General features: G+C 50.0%; 6 protein-coding genes across 6 annotated transcripts; 5 read left to right on the plus strand and 1 right to left on the minus strand.

Moving 5' to 3' along the window:
• Positions 1-124: 124 nt before the first annotated feature.
• Positions 125-931, plus strand: FIESC28_03079 (uncharacterized protein; the record flags this gene model as incomplete). The annotated part of the gene is made up of 1 exon (XM_031157228.1): positions 125-931. One exon carries the CDS (start codon positions 125-127, stop codon positions 929-931), a length of 807 nt encoding a protein of 268 aa, XP_031018770.1.
• A 1,160-nt stretch (positions 932-2,091) lies between these two features.
• On the plus strand, positions 2,092-3,767 carry FIESC28_03080 (uncharacterized protein; the record flags this gene model as incomplete). Its single annotated transcript, XM_031157229.1, has 3 exons — positions 2,092-2,151; positions 2,214-3,581; positions 3,636-3,767. 3 exons carry the CDS (start codon positions 2,092-2,094, stop codon positions 3,765-3,767), a joined length of 1,560 nt encoding a protein of 519 aa, XP_031018771.1.
• A 560-nt stretch (positions 3,768-4,327) lies between these two features.
• FIESC28_03081 (uncharacterized protein) lies at positions 4,328-5,824 on the plus strand (the record flags this gene model as incomplete). The annotated part of the gene is made up of 2 exons (XM_031157230.1): positions 4,328-4,593; positions 4,651-5,824. The coding sequence occupies 2 exons, from the start codon at positions 4,328-4,330 to the stop codon at positions 5,822-5,824; spliced, it is 1,440 nt and encodes a 479-aa protein (XP_031018772.1).
• A 2,291-nt stretch (positions 5,825-8,115) lies between these two features.
• FIESC28_03082 (uncharacterized protein) lies at positions 8,116-9,009 on the plus strand (the record flags this gene model as incomplete). The annotated part of the gene is made up of 3 exons (XM_031157231.1): positions 8,116-8,188; positions 8,248-8,840; positions 8,899-9,009. The coding sequence occupies 3 exons, from the start codon at positions 8,116-8,118 to the stop codon at positions 9,007-9,009; spliced, it is 777 nt and encodes a 258-aa protein (XP_031018773.1).
• A 993-nt stretch (positions 9,010-10,002) lies between these two features.
• Positions 10,003-11,886, plus strand: FIESC28_03083 (uncharacterized protein; the record flags this gene model as incomplete). The annotated part of the gene is made up of 3 exons (XM_031157232.1): positions 10,003-10,023; positions 10,118-10,201; positions 10,330-11,886. The coding sequence occupies 3 exons, from the start codon at positions 10,003-10,005 to the stop codon at positions 11,884-11,886; spliced, it is 1,662 nt and encodes a 553-aa protein (XP_031018774.1).
• Positions 11,887-13,008: 1,122 nt separating this feature from the next.
• Positions 13,009-14,261, minus strand: FIESC28_03084 (uncharacterized protein; the record flags this gene model as incomplete). The annotated part of the gene is made up of 4 exons (XM_031157233.1): positions 13,009-13,098; positions 13,147-13,598; positions 13,660-13,906; positions 14,001-14,261. The coding sequence occupies 4 exons, from the start codon at positions 14,259-14,261 to the stop codon at positions 13,009-13,011; spliced, it is 1,050 nt and encodes a 349-aa protein (XP_031018775.1).
• Positions 14,262-16,510: the final 2,249 nt, after the last annotated feature.

Here is a 16,510-nt window from a genome sequence, read left to right on the forward strand (position 1 = left end):
CGGCTTGCCACTTCTCCTCACCTACCATCCCATAATACTCAAGTGTGCTTGAATCGCTTGACACTACTGCTGATGAGTTTCAACTGAGTCAGCCTTTCTTAACCATCTTCCCACGTCATCAAAAATGGAATCGTATACAAAACAACAACCTTGTCTCTCGCTCTCATCATCGGCCATGGACTTGGATGTGGATCGCCGAACACCCTCGCCAGTACCCTCGCTGGGTCACGACACCATCAACACTCCCATTGCAGAGATGCCTACTCCGCCTGCCTTTGCATCAACCTTCTCGCTGCCTATAACTGCCGCTAAGAACTTGACCGTTGGAAGTGCCGGTTCTCCAGACATTAAGAACGACAACGACTTGCTGCCTCCTTTGTTGCCTCAAACCGAAACATGTGGAATCGATAGACCCGACGTATCCGTCATGGGCGGCACGCCCGACTTTCTTCTTCTCTACTGCTTCAATATAGACAGAGCGGTAAACTTTTACTCACGCTGCTTCGGCTGGAAGTTCTATGGAGACATGAACGCCCAACAGTCTGATGATTCCTACATGAGACGGTGGGGATCTTCGCACTTCGACACGCAGCCCATGAACTTCTTCAACTCGAGCCAGAGTGGAGGATCTCGCATCACTGGCGCCCTGATTCAGATCAAGAGCGCAGGAGATGACAGTGCTCACCTCGAGCATAGACGACAGATGGCCATGGCGTTTGGTGCAACGCCTTCGTGTCACATCCGAGTTGCTGATATTGAAATGGCTGAGTCGTTGATCGAGTGTCATTACGGCGAAGTCAAGCAGATGCGGTTCGGCGTTCGACAATGCATTATGGACATTGGAGAGTTTGTCGACCCTGAAGGAAACTTGATCGGACTCGTGGCCCTTCACCCGGAAAATGCCACAACCACCATGACTATGGATGAATGAGTGAAGTGTTGAGCGCTCATCATGGGAAATGGCTACAGTGGAGGATAAAGAAATACCCGGTGGCTTATTATCATTCTTCCGCTCATATGAGCACATTTATTCTATCATCTTCGTGTTTTGTTTTACCTCTAGGGTCATTTGTGGACTTTTTTGGAGCTTTGGAGTTTTTGGTCAAAATATCATGGGTGTGTGGTTTGGCTTTGCAGAGGAGGACAAGGGTGAGAAAGAGGAACAAGAACGGGAGGGGATCCCCATCTCAATATTAGCTTCGCTTCTGAGCAAGTCCAATAGCCGACATCGGTTCCGTCGGGGAGTGCCCGGAACAACAACCATCTGGTCTTTTACAAGCAAGTAGTCATCATAATCACTACTAATACAAAGAATGTCAATAAATAAAACGGCGACTGAACCCCGTGAACCTGATCTCTCTGTATCAGTGAATTTACCCAACATAGTTAGTTCTTTGGCTGTCATGAGAAGCCCAGTTCCGTCATGACAAGTCCAACTCCCGAAAAGAATAGCCGGTCGCCTTCGGAAAACCCATTACCCATCAGTTATTCCGCTCCCTGAGCCACTAAAACTACAGCTTCAGACTGGTTGACTGTAGCTGCCCCGGACTTGAGCCCCCGCTGTCCCTCCACTCCAGTACCATCATCCTCGGCCTCCACACGAGGAATAATGCCCCGGCCACTTCCCGCAGTTTTGAAGGGGCCTGAAGCTAAAGCTCTTAGACTAGTACGTACAGTATCTGCATCCGATCCTTTAGCCGTCCTTTGACATGAAGTTCCCTTGAGGCTTGCTCCTTCCATTGGTTCCCCACGAATTTCCGAATGCCGATACTCGCTTCCGAATTCAGATCGCGGAACTCATGAGCACTCAAGCCTGGGAAGGTGCCCGGAGGTAGACCCACGGCCAGCACCGGCCTTAATAAACGGATATCCCCCGCCAACGGCCCGCCGACTTCTATCGTCATTCGGCTCATGCTCTCTCTTCTCTCTGTGTCTTCCTCTCCTCGTCTTATCTCACTCTAATTCCTATTTTCCAGGAAGAGTGCTGTTGCATGAAGCTCAATTGATCTCCAAATCATCCTACATTGTAGCTGACAGCAGGATTGTCGATCTTCATATTGAAGCTATACCCATCTTTCATATATACACAAGATGCCTTCTGCAGCTTTCAGGTTACGGACTCTCCGAGCTTTCGCTCGCAATCCCGTCAACGTAGGTCTAATTCATACCACGCGACACACAATTCCAGGCGCATACTGACTGATACCTTTAAGCCTAATGTCGCTCTTGCGCGATCCTTCTCAGCGACCGCGCGCCGCGCCGAGATCAACAAGGTCTTCCCTTCAGCCAAGGAAGCCCTCCAGGATATGAGGCCCAACTCGACCCTGCTTTGCGGTGGCTTCGGTCTCTGTGGTGTCCCTGACTCCCTCATCAACGAGGTCCTCGAGAAGCCCGACATCACCGGTCTCACAGCCGTTTCCAACAATGCCGGTACGGATAACTTTGGTCTCGGCAGACTGCTCAAGACCAAGCAGATCCGCAAGATGATTGCCAGTTACATTGGCGAGAACAAGACCTTTGAGAAGATGTATCTCACTGGTGAGGTCGAGCTTGAGCTGACACCTCAGGGAACTCTCGCCGAGCGATGCGCTGCTGGTGGAAAGGGTGTTCCCGCTTTCTACACCCCCGCTGCCTTTGGTACTGTTGTCCAAACTGGTGATCTACCTCTGCGCAACAAGGCCGACGGCTCTCCCGACGTATACTCTTACCCCAAGGACGTCAAGGTCTTCAAGGGCAAGTCTTACCTCCTTGAGGAGAGCATTGACGGCGACTACGCCTTTGTCAAGGCCTACAAGGCTGACAAGCTCGGTAACTGCCAATTCCGCCTTGCCGCCCACAACTTCAACGGCGCCATGGGTCGCAACGCCAAGATGACCATTGTTGAGGCTGAGCACATCGTTGAGCCCGGTGAGATCCCCCCTGAGGCTGTTCACCTGCCCGGTATCTATGTCAAGCGTGTCATCCAGAGCACCGAGGAGAAGTCGATCGAGAAGTACACCTGGGCCAAGGATCCCAATGACCCCGAGGCCACCAAGGCTCTGGGCTCCGGCGACACAGCCGCCAAGCGTGAGCGCATCGTTCGCCGTGCTGCTAAGGAGTTCAAGAACGGCATGTACGCCAACCTGGGTATCGGTATGCCCATGCTTGCCCCTGGCTTCGTCGGCCCTGAGGTCGAGGTCCAGCTCCAGTCTGAGAACGGTATCCTCGGTCTAGGCCCTTACCCTCAAAAGGGTAAGGAGGACCCTGATCTGATTAACGCTGGTAAGGAGACTGTCACTCTCAAGCCTGGTGCCGCCGTCTTTGGCAGCGAGGAGAGTTTTGGCATGATCCGCAGCGGTCGCATCAACCTTACCATCCTGGGAGCTATGCAGGTCAGCGCCACTGGTGACCTGGCTAACTGGATGCTTCCTGGAAAGGTCAAGGGCTTCGGTGGTGCTATGGATCTTGTCAGCAACCCCAGCGAGACCAAGGTTGTTGTGACCATGGAGCACACTGATAAGAAGGGCAACCCTAAGATCGTCAAGCAATGCGCCTTCCCTCTGACCGGACGTGCTTGCGTTTCAAGAATCATTACCGAGCTGGTTAGTTCAAGAGTCTGCTCTTCGTAACGATAATGTACTAACTGCTGTTCCCAGGCTGTCTTCGATGTCGACTTTGCCAACGGCCTTACTCTGGTTGAGATCGCCGACGGTGTCACTGTTGACGAAGTCAAGAGCAAGACCGAGGCTCCCTTCCACGTTGCCGAGGACCTCAAGCCCATGCTATAGAGGATACGATTTCAAGAGAAGAAAAGATGTTTATGATTGGATACCATAGCGCATATTGATGGGAGAAGCATTTACTGATGAATGATTACCCGGTGTTGGATTATTAAGTCGAGAGGCGAAGCGGATCGAATGGCTGGAAGCCATCGCATCACAGGGCAGCCGTTATCAAGCCATATATGCGTGGCTACGCTTGTTCCCGTTACTATATGGAAAAGAGGTAAAAGGACGACGGATATGGCGTTTCCGTTAAGAGCGATGATAGGTAGATAAAAGATTTTAAAGCGTCAAACAATATAAAAAATATATAAATCAACGAAAACACAATAATGTGAACTATCTTTATGATTTTTTACCTATTTAGTAGTTATTTTGAAGCCCAGTAGTCGTTTCACTGCACTGGCGTATTAGTGAGATGCATGGCATTGCACCAAACGCGTTATCACCAAGCGGGTTCCGACAACCTTGCCACTCTCACAGCCTCATTTAGTAAGCGCTTCACAATTACTCACGCTCTGTAACGAAACTCATATGATTCTCTTCTGTCTCTAGTCTCATCAGTCATGTTCGACCAAGATTCAGGTCAAGTCTTCAAAGAATATGTCATGTCACGCGGAGCTCTCGCCGAATCCGATGAGAACGCTGCGGATTGGAGTAAACGCCGACCATATCCCTCCTTTACAGCCCGGGGCCCTCGTGGGCCTCGTCCTTTAGTAGATATGGCTATTAGTGTGCTCGCCGATAATATTGGCAAGGTTCGCTCCAGGTCACATCTCGAGGCTATTCCGAGCAATATGCTATGGCGCATTTGGCGGTATCTTGAGGCCAGGTTAGTTGGATCGAAGGGCGGCGCGGGATGTAATGGCATAACTAATTTTCTTCATAGAGGCGTATGTCTTCATGCTTGGAAGATGATTTCAAAAATTCTCATGGATGACCAAGACGACAAGACTCTTGGACTGTACCGCTTCCGACAACACATCTGCCGTCCTGGGAACGATATCACCCGCTATACCGAACCTCTAACAGCACCGCCCACAGATTTCATCACTCATCTTGTTCTCACAGGCGGATGCTCTTTCAGCACTCACGATCTTCTGTGCCTCGCTGACATGCCTAATCTCGGTGCCCTTGAACTCATTCAACCGGCCGATGAGCTCCGGACTGTCTTCCCAACTGTCTCGGACCGTCTTGTCCGGGGATGGACAGAGAAGCCTGACCCATTTCCCTTGCTGCGCATATTAAGAATATGGGGCGATCAATCGACGACGCAGGAGTCTCTCAAGTGGGTGTCCAAGTTCCCTTCTCTCGCATTGTACGACGTCATGGGTGCAAGGGAGGACTGGTCTAAGAGCTACGAGACCGCGACTAAGAATGGGTGGGAACAGGATGATGCACCATCTGGGTTGGAAGACTCGTTGCTACGATATCTCATGTTGTTTGCACCCCTGGAAGAGACCAGGAGCAAACCCCTTCGCGATCTTGCGGCGAGTATCGACAGTGACTTGGTCTCTTTGTGCAGCGACTCCCGATGTGCAGTCAAGTTTGTCCAGGATCATCAAGCACCGCCTCTGCTCGACTATCTTACAGATACAGCAAAGGTACAGACACCATCATGGGATACCGATGCCGCATCTCGAGAAGCTCGTGCTTGTCACGGCGTGGCTTTCGAGTCTTGGGCGTTTTGGCTGTACTCCTTTCTTGGACAACTGAGTTTAGATCAAGATTTAGAAGCCCGTGGTGCTCGTCCCTCTACGAAAGCCGTAGCCGGTCCTTTTGTTCTGCCTTCGCGGCCACTAGCATGCCTGCATCTAGGCCACAGTTCTCGATATGGTGGTATTGGTACAAGACCTTCCTATGTCAGTAGAGGGTTGTTCGCAACGCGAAAGTACACTTTTACACGAGACGCTGCTGGTCAAGGTACACCGAAACCGAAACCGGCGCCGATTCCCAAGAAAGAACCTAGCTTAGTAGCATCGGAGCGATCAGCGCCTGTGTTGGCATTGAGGAAACAGAAGAGGAAGCGACTTGACGATGTTTTAGAGGCTTTGTCGAGGTGAGGAAGGATTGGCTTTAGGATTTCTTGAAGATTCTTGGGGCATTGTCCCACCAACAAGGAATGATTGGTTCCACGATTCAAATTTGCCAAAGTATGTTCCTACTCCAAATCTTTGGGCTTTGCTAACCTGTGTCTTTTAGACCTTAAGGAGTTGTGAATATTATATCGCAGCTTGGCCTCCGCCCATTCATTAGACGATAGTCGTTGTGGCAAAGTCCTGGAATGTGTTGCTGATGTATTGATAACTTGGGCTCAGCGTATTGCGTTTTGAAGTATGCATTCGAATCCAAGACTCATGATGGGCGCTCTTGGAGGTTTATGGATGGCTTCCTCGAACGAACCTATGGACCATCGAAGTACTTATAATGAACGTATGGCAGACGGTGTTTTATGTTTATTGCTTCATGTGGAAATATCTGGCACAGGCAAATGGTGTTCCCAACGTTGGTGCAGGTCCTTTCATCTTCTTGGGCGATGCAGACAGCGGGTATGCGGGCACTCCTGAATGCGTTCGCATTACGCACGTCAAGACCATGACCACAGAATTAACATCAAGTACTCGACAGTAACGAGATCAATTGCCAACAGTTCGGCAGCTATGATCACACTATCCTGTCCGTGATTTGTACGTTGAATAAAAGTCAGACTACCCTATACTTCAGGAATCAAAAGTTCGTGGGGTCATTACAAAAAGCTGAATGCATGCCATTTGTGATGGGCGAACAAGAATACAATCGTCTTTGCAGAATGCGCATAGTTTCGGGACAGTCGAGCCGCACGGCGAAGCTGATAGTTCACACCAGCTGCTCAAGAGGGCCGCTGCAGCACTCGATTAAAGATGAACGACGCCTTTCGCAATGTCAAGATAGATCACGCAAACCAAGCAACGGCTTCAAGTGCAGATGCTAAGCGAAAACTACAAGCGGCCACAGGTTTCCTGCGAGCCAGTACCAGCTAGGCTGGAATTATGTGCCATGTCTCGATGTGTAAAGAGTGTTGAAGAAGTGGTATGTACCGCGTCAAAATTTCTTTCTCCCAACGCAGCCGAAGCTACAAGCAGGACAAAGGGTAAGTGTCAGCGGAAATTCATCTTTCCTCCAGTTTCCCCTCCAAGTACCTCCATGGTGTAATGAAAGCCAGAGTGAATTTGAAGGATTCAGTTTTTTCTAGTAGGTTGAAGAAGAAAGGAAAAAAAGAATTAAAATCGCGGCTCACTCGAGGTGGTTTTGTTTACGTGAGTGGGGCCCTCAAAGAGCGGGCTCGGAATATTGATATACCGAAGTAAGGGTCCCTCCATCTCGTTAAGCGAAAGTTACTGACTCCAGTGGGGTTCTCGATGGCAGATTGAACCTACAGCCTAGGGTTCCTACCTCTAACCTGATGATGGGGTGCTTCCATTGGACTTGGTTCAGAGACTCATCCATGATACAGATGTATTCGCTGTACAACAAAACTTTACACTCGTATACGCAGCCTGGTAAACCAGAACAAAACCTTGTCTCACATCGCGTGCACGATGAACAAACAAGCCATATGCAGCCTACCAGATAAATCGACGCCACTAGACGGCATGAGTTACGCCCCCCTAGCCACTGCGTACAAACTGGGAGTGTTTTATTCGTTCAATGACTTCAACGGGCTGTGGAGTGTCAGCCCGGAAGGCCCATCTTGTTCCTGACTCACCAGTTCCTTTCGTCTTGGCTCGACTGTTTTAGCTCCATGTGTTGTACAGTTGCATGTGGTTCAGTTACAAACAAATCGATACAAGACCGTATGCTTCTAAAGGCCCATGTACAAAGTCAAAACAATATTTGGTCTTTCAATCTTGAATAAAGCCTTCAGTGCCTCCTGGGAAACATTATCTGCCGTAATACCTGGCAACCTGCACTAAGTTATTCACAGGGCACCTCTTTGGCCTCACGTTTCTTGACCCTCAACTCAAAGTCGTGCTGTGTTTGGCTGTAGGTGCCCTGCCCATAATGCCGTGCATAAAGTATCTTCTTACTTAAATCTTAAAAGTATCAGCGCATCCCAATTACTCATATTCAACGCATCCCTTGACTCATATAAATAACAAGGTTTCTGAAGTTCCTGATCGACTACGTCCCTTGATCACTGTTCCTTCTCTCTTATCAAAACTGCTGCCGTCATTAGCTACCCCGCTACCCCGCCTCAGAACAAGTTTGATCAGCAAACAAACATTTAAACAAGAGACAACCAACAAAAAGGACATCATTCCTAACAAGTCTGTCAACTTAACTTACCCAAATACCTTATCACAAATCGTTCATCATGGCTCCTGGTGGTCCCCCTGGAACCGGCGCTCGCGGCCGAGGAGGAAAATTCAGAAAGCCTGCTAGAGGAGGTATGTCAATGCTATATCATTTGCGACTCAGTAGGCCACGAGAATGCTAACAAGCCTAGGTGGCAAGAAGTTCTCCCGCGATATTCGACCCCTCGATGCCGATGGAAACGAAGTCAGCATGTGGGCTGTCGACCCCAACAAAGAAGACGACAGCGACGAAGAGGAGTCCTCTGAGGAGGAGGAGGAGGAGTCTGAAGAAGAGGAGGACAGCGACAATGCCGCAACCGCCGGCCCTGCTGCCGAACTAACACAGGAGCAATCGCGAGAGGCTCGCAGAGCCGAGAAGAAGGCCCGCAAGGAGGCAGCGATAGCCAAACAACAGGCCAAGACAGTCGAGGTTGGTGACCTGCCATCAAGCGACTCAGAAGACAGCGACAGCGACAGCGACTCGGACGACGATATGCCCGCCAACCCCAACCACTCCAAGAAGGCGCGCAAGCAAGCCACCGCGGGTGTCGACGAGATCACAGAAGGCATCGATAACATGAAGGCGGCACCAACCCGTCGCGAGCGCGAGGCCCTCGAGGCGGCAGCTGCCAAGGAGAAACACATGCGACTGACAGCCCAGGGCAAGACCGACGAGTCCAGAGCCGACCTGGAGCGCCTCAAGGCCATCCGCGAGCAGCGTGCTCAAGATGCCGCACGGAGACAAGTGAGTAATCGGTCACCATGAGTTTTCAACTAGACCACATGTACTAATGCTGCCCCAGGCCGAGCGCGAAGAAAGAGAGGAGCAAGAAAAGGTCAAGAAGGCTGAGTTCGAAGCTAAAGAGGCCCGTAAACGAGAGGCTGCTCTCGGCAAGAAGGGCAAGAAGAAATAGAGGATACCTAGATTATGACAGACTTGACGATTATGATCAACGAATAAATCCCACATTTGGCTTTCCTGGCAGGACATAATATGATTCATTTTCGTACCATGATTAGTCAACGCGACTTACAAGACAGCGAGAGGTATCAAGACTTACCAACTACGTAGAAATATGGCGTCTATGATGATTCATTGCGCTTGATAATAAACTGCATTCTCTCATATTCATAAGTAGTCCCCGAACGGTTCAAAGCTCGACGACACTGGTGTAATCAGCATGAGGGAGTTAAGAGATGAATTTAGTTAGAGTAGCCTCACGACATCTTACTATACGGACATCTTAAAAAGTGAGCCATCCGATTCTTCTTCACTATTAGTGTGGTACGCACCCATAGGCATGATCACTCTTCTAGGTGGGTGTCAGAAGAATTGTCCTCCAAGCTAGGCTACATAAAAAGTAGCCGAACCACTGGCCTAAGCTCACATAAGTTGACCAAGTTATTTTGTCTCCTAAGGTCTCGGCGGCCAATTCTTTTGACATCCTGACGGTATTGTCTGCAAGGTGAGATTTCCAATAGCGAAATCTTGTTGAAACAAAGGCGATGTCAGTCATATCCATGATTATCATTCAGTTTGAGTTTGATCTGAAATTTAATTTGAGCCTCACCCAAGAATTATGGAAAAGACAAGACCCTGAGCAAAGCATCGGTCGGTACGTATCTCGACCGAATCGCGCTAGACTTTTGCAGGGATAGATCGACCGCCTTCAGTTCGGCTTTCCCCACACAAAGTGCAAGGCCAGCGGTTTAGTTAGCAGGCAGGAAAAAAAATTACAACGATCCTCCCCAAAAAAATCGAGGCAGCAAATCGCCATCCGAGCTTTCTTTTTTTTCCAACCTCGTACTAATATCGAGAGCGCCAAGTCATCTCGATAATCGCCTGGGACTAATATTTGCGACTTCAAGATACCTTCATTCCCGTTCGAATTGAACCAACATTTAATATGGGCGAGTCTTCAGTAAAGGTCCGTTTTCTCAGCCGCTGTCATGCCCCGCCTGTCGTACAAACCTTCGATAGGTGGTAATAGGAAGCCTTCAAGCTGACCTTGAGTACTATAGGACCGCCTGCGCGCCCAGTCCAATGCCTTTGATGGCATCCTGAGTCTTATTCCTGCCAAGATGTACTACGGTGAAGACACAAGCGTATGTGAAGCGAACATCCCATCGATTTCGAGTCAAACTCTGCCTCCCAGTCATCCAAATATATCACCTGCCTCTCCTCACCTCACGCTCTTCATTACAAGCGCAATAGGAGGCTAATTCGTCCATAGGATCAATGGAATAAGAAGAAGCAGACGAAAGAAGAAGCGGCCGCCGCCCGTCGCGGAAAGTTGGATCCTGATAGCGAGTTGAACCGCAATGCTAAGGAGGTCATGGACGAGCGCGCCAAGAACAAGCGCAAGCTGCGCGAGATGGAGCAACAGGATGAAGCCGATAACGATGACGACTGGGAAAACTACGAGCCCGTTCCAGGCGTAGACTCTGAGAAGCCGGGTGAGGGTCTCAAGGCTGCTAAGACTGAGAACAACAAGAAGCAGAAGCTCGCCGACGAGAACGACGATACAGAGCCCAAGGCACCGGCTGAAGCAACTCCCTCTAAGGTGTCTAGGAGAGAGGAAAAGAAGGCGGCTAAGAAGGATAAGAAGAAGGATAAGAAAACCGAAAAGACGACAAAGGCCGAGGCAGATGAGACTGAGAGCAATGATGCGCCAGCCCCTACACCAAAAGCCCAGAAGCAACCTGCCAAGAAGCAAGCAAAGAGCCCTGCCACTAAGGTTCAGAAGCAAAAAGAGGAGAAGAAGGAAGAGGAGACAACAAATAAAGGCGACGGCGAAGTTTTGCCTATGGATATCTCTGGTATGGAGAAAGAGGATGAGGTTAGCGGCAACTCGAGTCACGAATCCGAGCCACACTCCCCTACGTTTGACACAAACGATTCCACAGCAGCCCCTGCAGAGACTACCACCGACCCTGCCAGCACCACTACCTCCATCTCATCCACCGTCGCCCCTTCAGAAAAGCCCAAGCACATCAAGCTCCCGGCCGACACCACTGCCATCCGAGCACGCCTTGCTGCCAAGATTGAGGCTCTCCGTGCTGCCCGAAAAGCTGATGGCCCTGATGGAAAGCCCATTCGCACACGCCAGGAGCTTATTGAATCGAGACGAAAGAAACAAGAGGCCCGAAAAGCCCACAAGCAGGAGTTGCGCATGCAGGCTAAGCTTGAGGAGCAACGCAAGCGTGAGGAGGCATTGATATCAAACTCGCCTGGTATTATGAGCCCCGCTGTCGAGCTTGATGAGAATGCTAGCAACTTCACCTTTGGTCGGGTTGCCTTCGGCGATGGTGCCCAACTCTCTCGCGACCTTGGCCATGTGCTGACCCAGGGCAAGAAGAAGGGTCCTTCGGATCCCAAGACAGCTCTCATCAAGGTCCAGAACCAGAAGAAGCGTCTTCAGGAGCTTGATGCCGAGAAGCGAGCTGATATTGCCGAGAAGGATGCCTGGCTGACAGCTCGCCGTCGCGCAGAGGGCGAGAAGATCCGCGACGATGAAGCTCTTCTCAAGCGCGCCGTCAAGCGAAAGGAGGTTGCCAAGAAGAAGAGTGAGAAGGCCTGGCGCGAGCGATCTGACGGCGTTAAGCTAGCTCAGAAGGAACGTCAGCGCAAGCGAGAAGAGAACCTGCGCGCGCGCCGCGATGACAAGATGCTAGGCAAGGCCGGCAAGAAGAAGAAGAAGGCCGGTGCCGCTGGTGCTAAGAAGAAGGGTCGCCCTGGTTTCGAGGGAAGCCTGGGCGTTGGAGGTGGAAAGAAGGGTGGAAAGAAATGAGCTTGAGGAAAGGCAGAGATGAAGAAAAAGATTGATTGATTGATTTTTTACTCTTTGATGTAATCAAGATACACGGCGCTGGCGGAGTTCCGGTCGGCAAAAAGGCGAGGAAGCATGGCACAACATTTCAGGAGGATGACGCTTGACAGTAGTGCCTTTCGGCGCGCATTTGATACTTGACATAATTCATTCATAGACTTGATATGGCATGAAGGCGAGAGAGCGTGCTTCGATTGCGCCGTCGATGCAAGAAACCCTGAACTTCCAAGCTTAACAGTGCAAATTCCCTTGTATTCTTAGACCTCTGTATCCTTTCCTCCGTGATCTAATCCGTATCCTCATGGCTGTCATATCAAGTCCAACATCACCGTTATGCACCACAGCGACAGGAGAAACCTGAAGTTCCCCGAGCAAACAGACGCCCTCACCATGCGAAAAAACAGAAAGTTGTCTGTGGTATTTTTCTTTTCATTACAACAGATAACACCAGGCCCGGTTCCAACGACAAAACAGCAACGGCTACGCTTCACGTATTGACCTGAATTTCGCCCCCTTATCCCCAGCCCAGCACACAACCGACACATACACAACAGAGTTAGAGCTCGAGGCAAACTCATCCCGTCCATCTCCTTTTTTGGTTCACAAAAAGATAAAAGGAAGAATAGATAAGTCTCGACAAAAATAAAAAAGGACATTAAAAGAAGTTTTGGGGAGGGTTAGAAAGTGTGTGGGCTACCAGCACCACTTGTTTCAACACACACCCAGAGAGGTTTCCGCTGAGCTAGTCAATTGCCAAGTTCCAAGCTCTCCATGCCTGGAAGATACTACAACTCGGTCTAGTTGAGTCGAAGAAAGTTCCAATTCCCTGAAGTTGCTCCGTATTGTAGTAGTTGTGTGTAGGGACTCATGCCTATCGTATCGGCGAGAAGGGGAGCCATGAGATTCTTATCGTCAAAGTCATGTCGTGAAAACGGTTCGAAAGAAGGATTAGTATCGGGTAGTTGGAACAGAGATTTTGGGGAAAGAGCTTGGCCTGACTAGGACGCTAGATAGTTGATCGAGAATGTATCCAGGCGTTATTCTTAGCAGCAGCGGGCACGCATACAACTTGCGTGGGGACGATTATAGGAGAGAATCAAGTCGAGTGAAGACACTCAAGCAAGCTGAAACCACTTCGAGTTGGAGCTCCTTGTCTTTGCCGCTGTTGACCTCCTGTAGCTAATGTCAGTCTTGAAACCTCTCGTGAAACAAAATACCCACCTCGTTGATAAGTTGAGGCAAGTTGGCTCCGATGCCATTCTGTGTAGCCTTCTTGCCGAATGGCCATTGGCTGTAGTCGGCGAGCAGGTCATCGGTCTGCGCAAAAGCCCTCTCGCGAGCTTCGTGGCCAAGGGATGCAAGGGCATTCTCGAGGACGTTAGCAGCGTAGGCGGCGCAAACCATGGCGATAGTGCGCATATAACGGAATTCGAGCGATTCTGGCAGGAATTGGCTGCCGTTGAGGACGACGGTTCGTTGGGTGAGGACGTTGCGGACGCGGCGGCGGATCTCCTCCTTGGCACCGCCATCGGCGACGGGGTGGGTAGCCATGTCGAAGAGGAGGAAATTGCGCTTCTCGGTACGGAGGATGCCCTTGTCAACAAGACCCTTTGCGAGTCGTTCTCGGACCTGCTTGAGTTGGTATCCGATCTTCATCAAGTTCCAGGTTTCGCCTATTATTCGAAAAGGAGTCAGCGACTGTTCTTGGGAGACGGAAAGTTTGGGGCCATTTACCGCTCATCAAGTCGATCCAGGTTGCGACGCTCATCTTTTCACTCTGCTTCATCATCTTGAGGGCTTCGTCGAGGAGGACCTCGCCCGTGAGGGTGTCGTCTATGACCTCGATGTTGCGGTCTGCGAGGGGGAATCGACGTCTCGAAGCATCCTTCTCCATTGCAATGCGACCACGGAAGGCCAGCTCGATGACGATGCATCCTCGGAGGGCATAAGAAATATTATCGTTCCAGAAAGAAAGGTAGCCCTTGAGAAAATAAATTGTTAGAGGCGTTTGTCTGCATTGTGCCGTACTGTCTCGGGGACAGAGGGCACGTGTATGAGCATATGTGCTAGCCTACCTGCTTATCCTTGAGGCCAAGTAGCAACACCTCTTCCATGAGAGTGAGCTTGGGCTGCTTGCTTCGCTCAGCGCTCTCGCTAATGTCTCGAGGGTCGAATGCGATCTTGTGGCCATTTTCTGAGTTCTCGTAGCTCGTCTCGGGTCCATTATCCCTGGCACTGGGTGTGCTCGTTCTAGGGGCAGCACCATTGCTGGAGTCTCCTTCGGCCGCAGGTCCTGCGCCGCCCGCACCGCGGCGTCGCGTCAATCCCGAGGACATTTCGAAGAGGTAGAGATATTAAGTCTTTGGTGTCTGGAGGGGAAGAGTCGAAGGCCAAGGGGTGGGAAGCGGCAGAAGAAGCGAAGCCTTTTTTTGTCGAGATGAGGTTGAAGGGGTACAGCACAGCACAGAACAGCACAGTCTAGGTTAATGCTAGCAGCCCAGTTTGAGGTCGCCCTGGGTCCTTGCACTTGATTGACTGGGCTGAACGGGGCTAGTTGCGCGTTCAGATTTAGGGGTTTTGGACTGGGGGGCTTGAAGCTCTGTACAGTTGTATTGAATTGTGCCCGTAAGGTACCTTATTAGCGGCTGGAACCAATAGATTGTCTAGCTGAGCAGTTGCTGTTGGGGGACTGGAGGCCCTTGTTGGAAGGAAGGGAGACTGATTATGGATTGATATGAAGACGCCAGCTTGTTGAAAGTATTTGAATCTGGCCTGATCTTTTCTTTATGTGTAGTCCGTCCTTTTCTATTGAGAACTGGCGCTTGGATCCAACGGAACTACCTGATGGCTAATACGAACATGTAATGATTCTTTCCCATCAAAAATTCGAGACAGGGGAGTTTATTCGGGTCTGGGTTGGTAGGTACGTATTAGGAAATATCGGCTAGCGAAAGTCAACCAAAATCAGTGGCATCAGAATTAATTGAACCAGAATGCAAGTTTCTATCTTTAAAAGCTTGAGGCTTGGTTCCTTGAGCGTTTATATAAGACAGCTGGTAGAGAGAGGCCTGGCATCAAGCACACCGAAAAGGGAATTTCTTTCTAACTGAGGAACAAGTGTATGGTGGAAAGAGGGAACGGCTCATTCGTTATACGGATACTACCCAAACTAATCCATCAAGATCCGTTTGCTACTGCAACAAGGACTGCCTTTAGCACAAATAGTAGGCGCCTGTTGCTTTACATGAAAGTTGTGCGAAAGGATGCCTAACTGATCAGCCCAACTTGCGCAGCCAACAAGTTGAGAGGCTCTTGCTGGCGTCCAACCAGGATGGTAGATTGCATAGATTACCCTCAATCCTACAGAAGGTCCATTCTTTTCAGAGGCAGTCAGCATTCTGCCTTGCTCGGACGATCTTTGCAGGACCTCAAATCTTAAACCTTGCAAGTCCTTTTCCCTACCTATATGTAAAGGGAGCTGCGCATACTGTGTAGTAGTGATGTGACATAAAGCCTTAATCATATGGAGAACCTCAGATGGAGAAAGTTAGGTCTCGCTTGATAACAAAGAAAACAATTCTGCCGCTCTATGTCCGGTCCCCTTAGATCCAACACACGAAGCCAAAGCTCCTGCTTGTCCTACTCTGCTAGGATTCTCCGCAGGTGCACCTCAAGCCCACCTTCCTTCCACTAACATGTGGGTGCACGCTTGTTAGTCAGCGTCCAAGACAGGACACGAATATCCACCACACACAATTCCAACTTCATCCATACCATCATCTAACAGTTGCTTTGGGCTTTGAGAGTCATTGCTGAAAGAAAGACAGTCAACCGGTACCAATTCGCCAGAACCAATCTTTTGAAACATGCCTTGAGCTTATCATGGCATACTATCCCTTCGATTCGAACACACCAAGTGTCGAGGCCGCCACCAATGCTTTTCTATAGCACACAAAGGGCGGTTTTTTGGACACCATAATCGCGACACGACACCATATCTTTACGACAACAGAAATTGGCTTTGCTATGCAAATTGATTACCGGGATATATAGAGGTCGAACAAAAGCTAGTTCTTCCTCCTTGGCTTCTGACCAGCTCCCTGAAGTCAGGGTTGCAATGGACAATCTTCATATGAACATTGGCACATACGCCGTTTTCATACAGTCACGAAGCATTGTTCAAGTGGACTAGAACCTTTGTGTGCTCTGTTCGTTTGTTCATGATGACTACGGTTCATTCTTGGGCGCTGTCTTTGTTCGGTTCAGTGGTGTTGGTATAAGCCAGTATGGTGGGGAGGTCAACCAACTTTGTCACCAGGTTCTATCGATTATGTTCCTATCAGCAGACATTGTGCCTTCTTTCTGGGCAGAACAGTCACTGTCTGGTGTGGACGTCGGTGACAGACTTTCGGTTAGGCTCGCTAAGCTTGCAGTGGTGAAAGCTGTCAGTGCATCTGCCAGCTGCCTGCCAGCTGTATCCTATGCCCAACCCCCATTGGACAGCACAAAGCTTTATAGGTTATCATAACTCTGATTCCTCCAACAGCGGGGGGACTGAGATGGGGCATCTGGCGCAGCGGTTCAG

Source organism: Fusarium coffeatum (genome assembly GCF_003316985.1).
Source record: "Fusarium coffeatum strain FIESC_28 chromosome Unknown BRIP53273_contig_65, whole genome shotgun sequence".
In the NCBI taxonomy this organism is placed as follows: domain Eukaryota; kingdom Fungi; phylum Ascomycota; class Sordariomycetes; order Hypocreales; family Nectriaceae; genus Fusarium; species Fusarium coffeatum.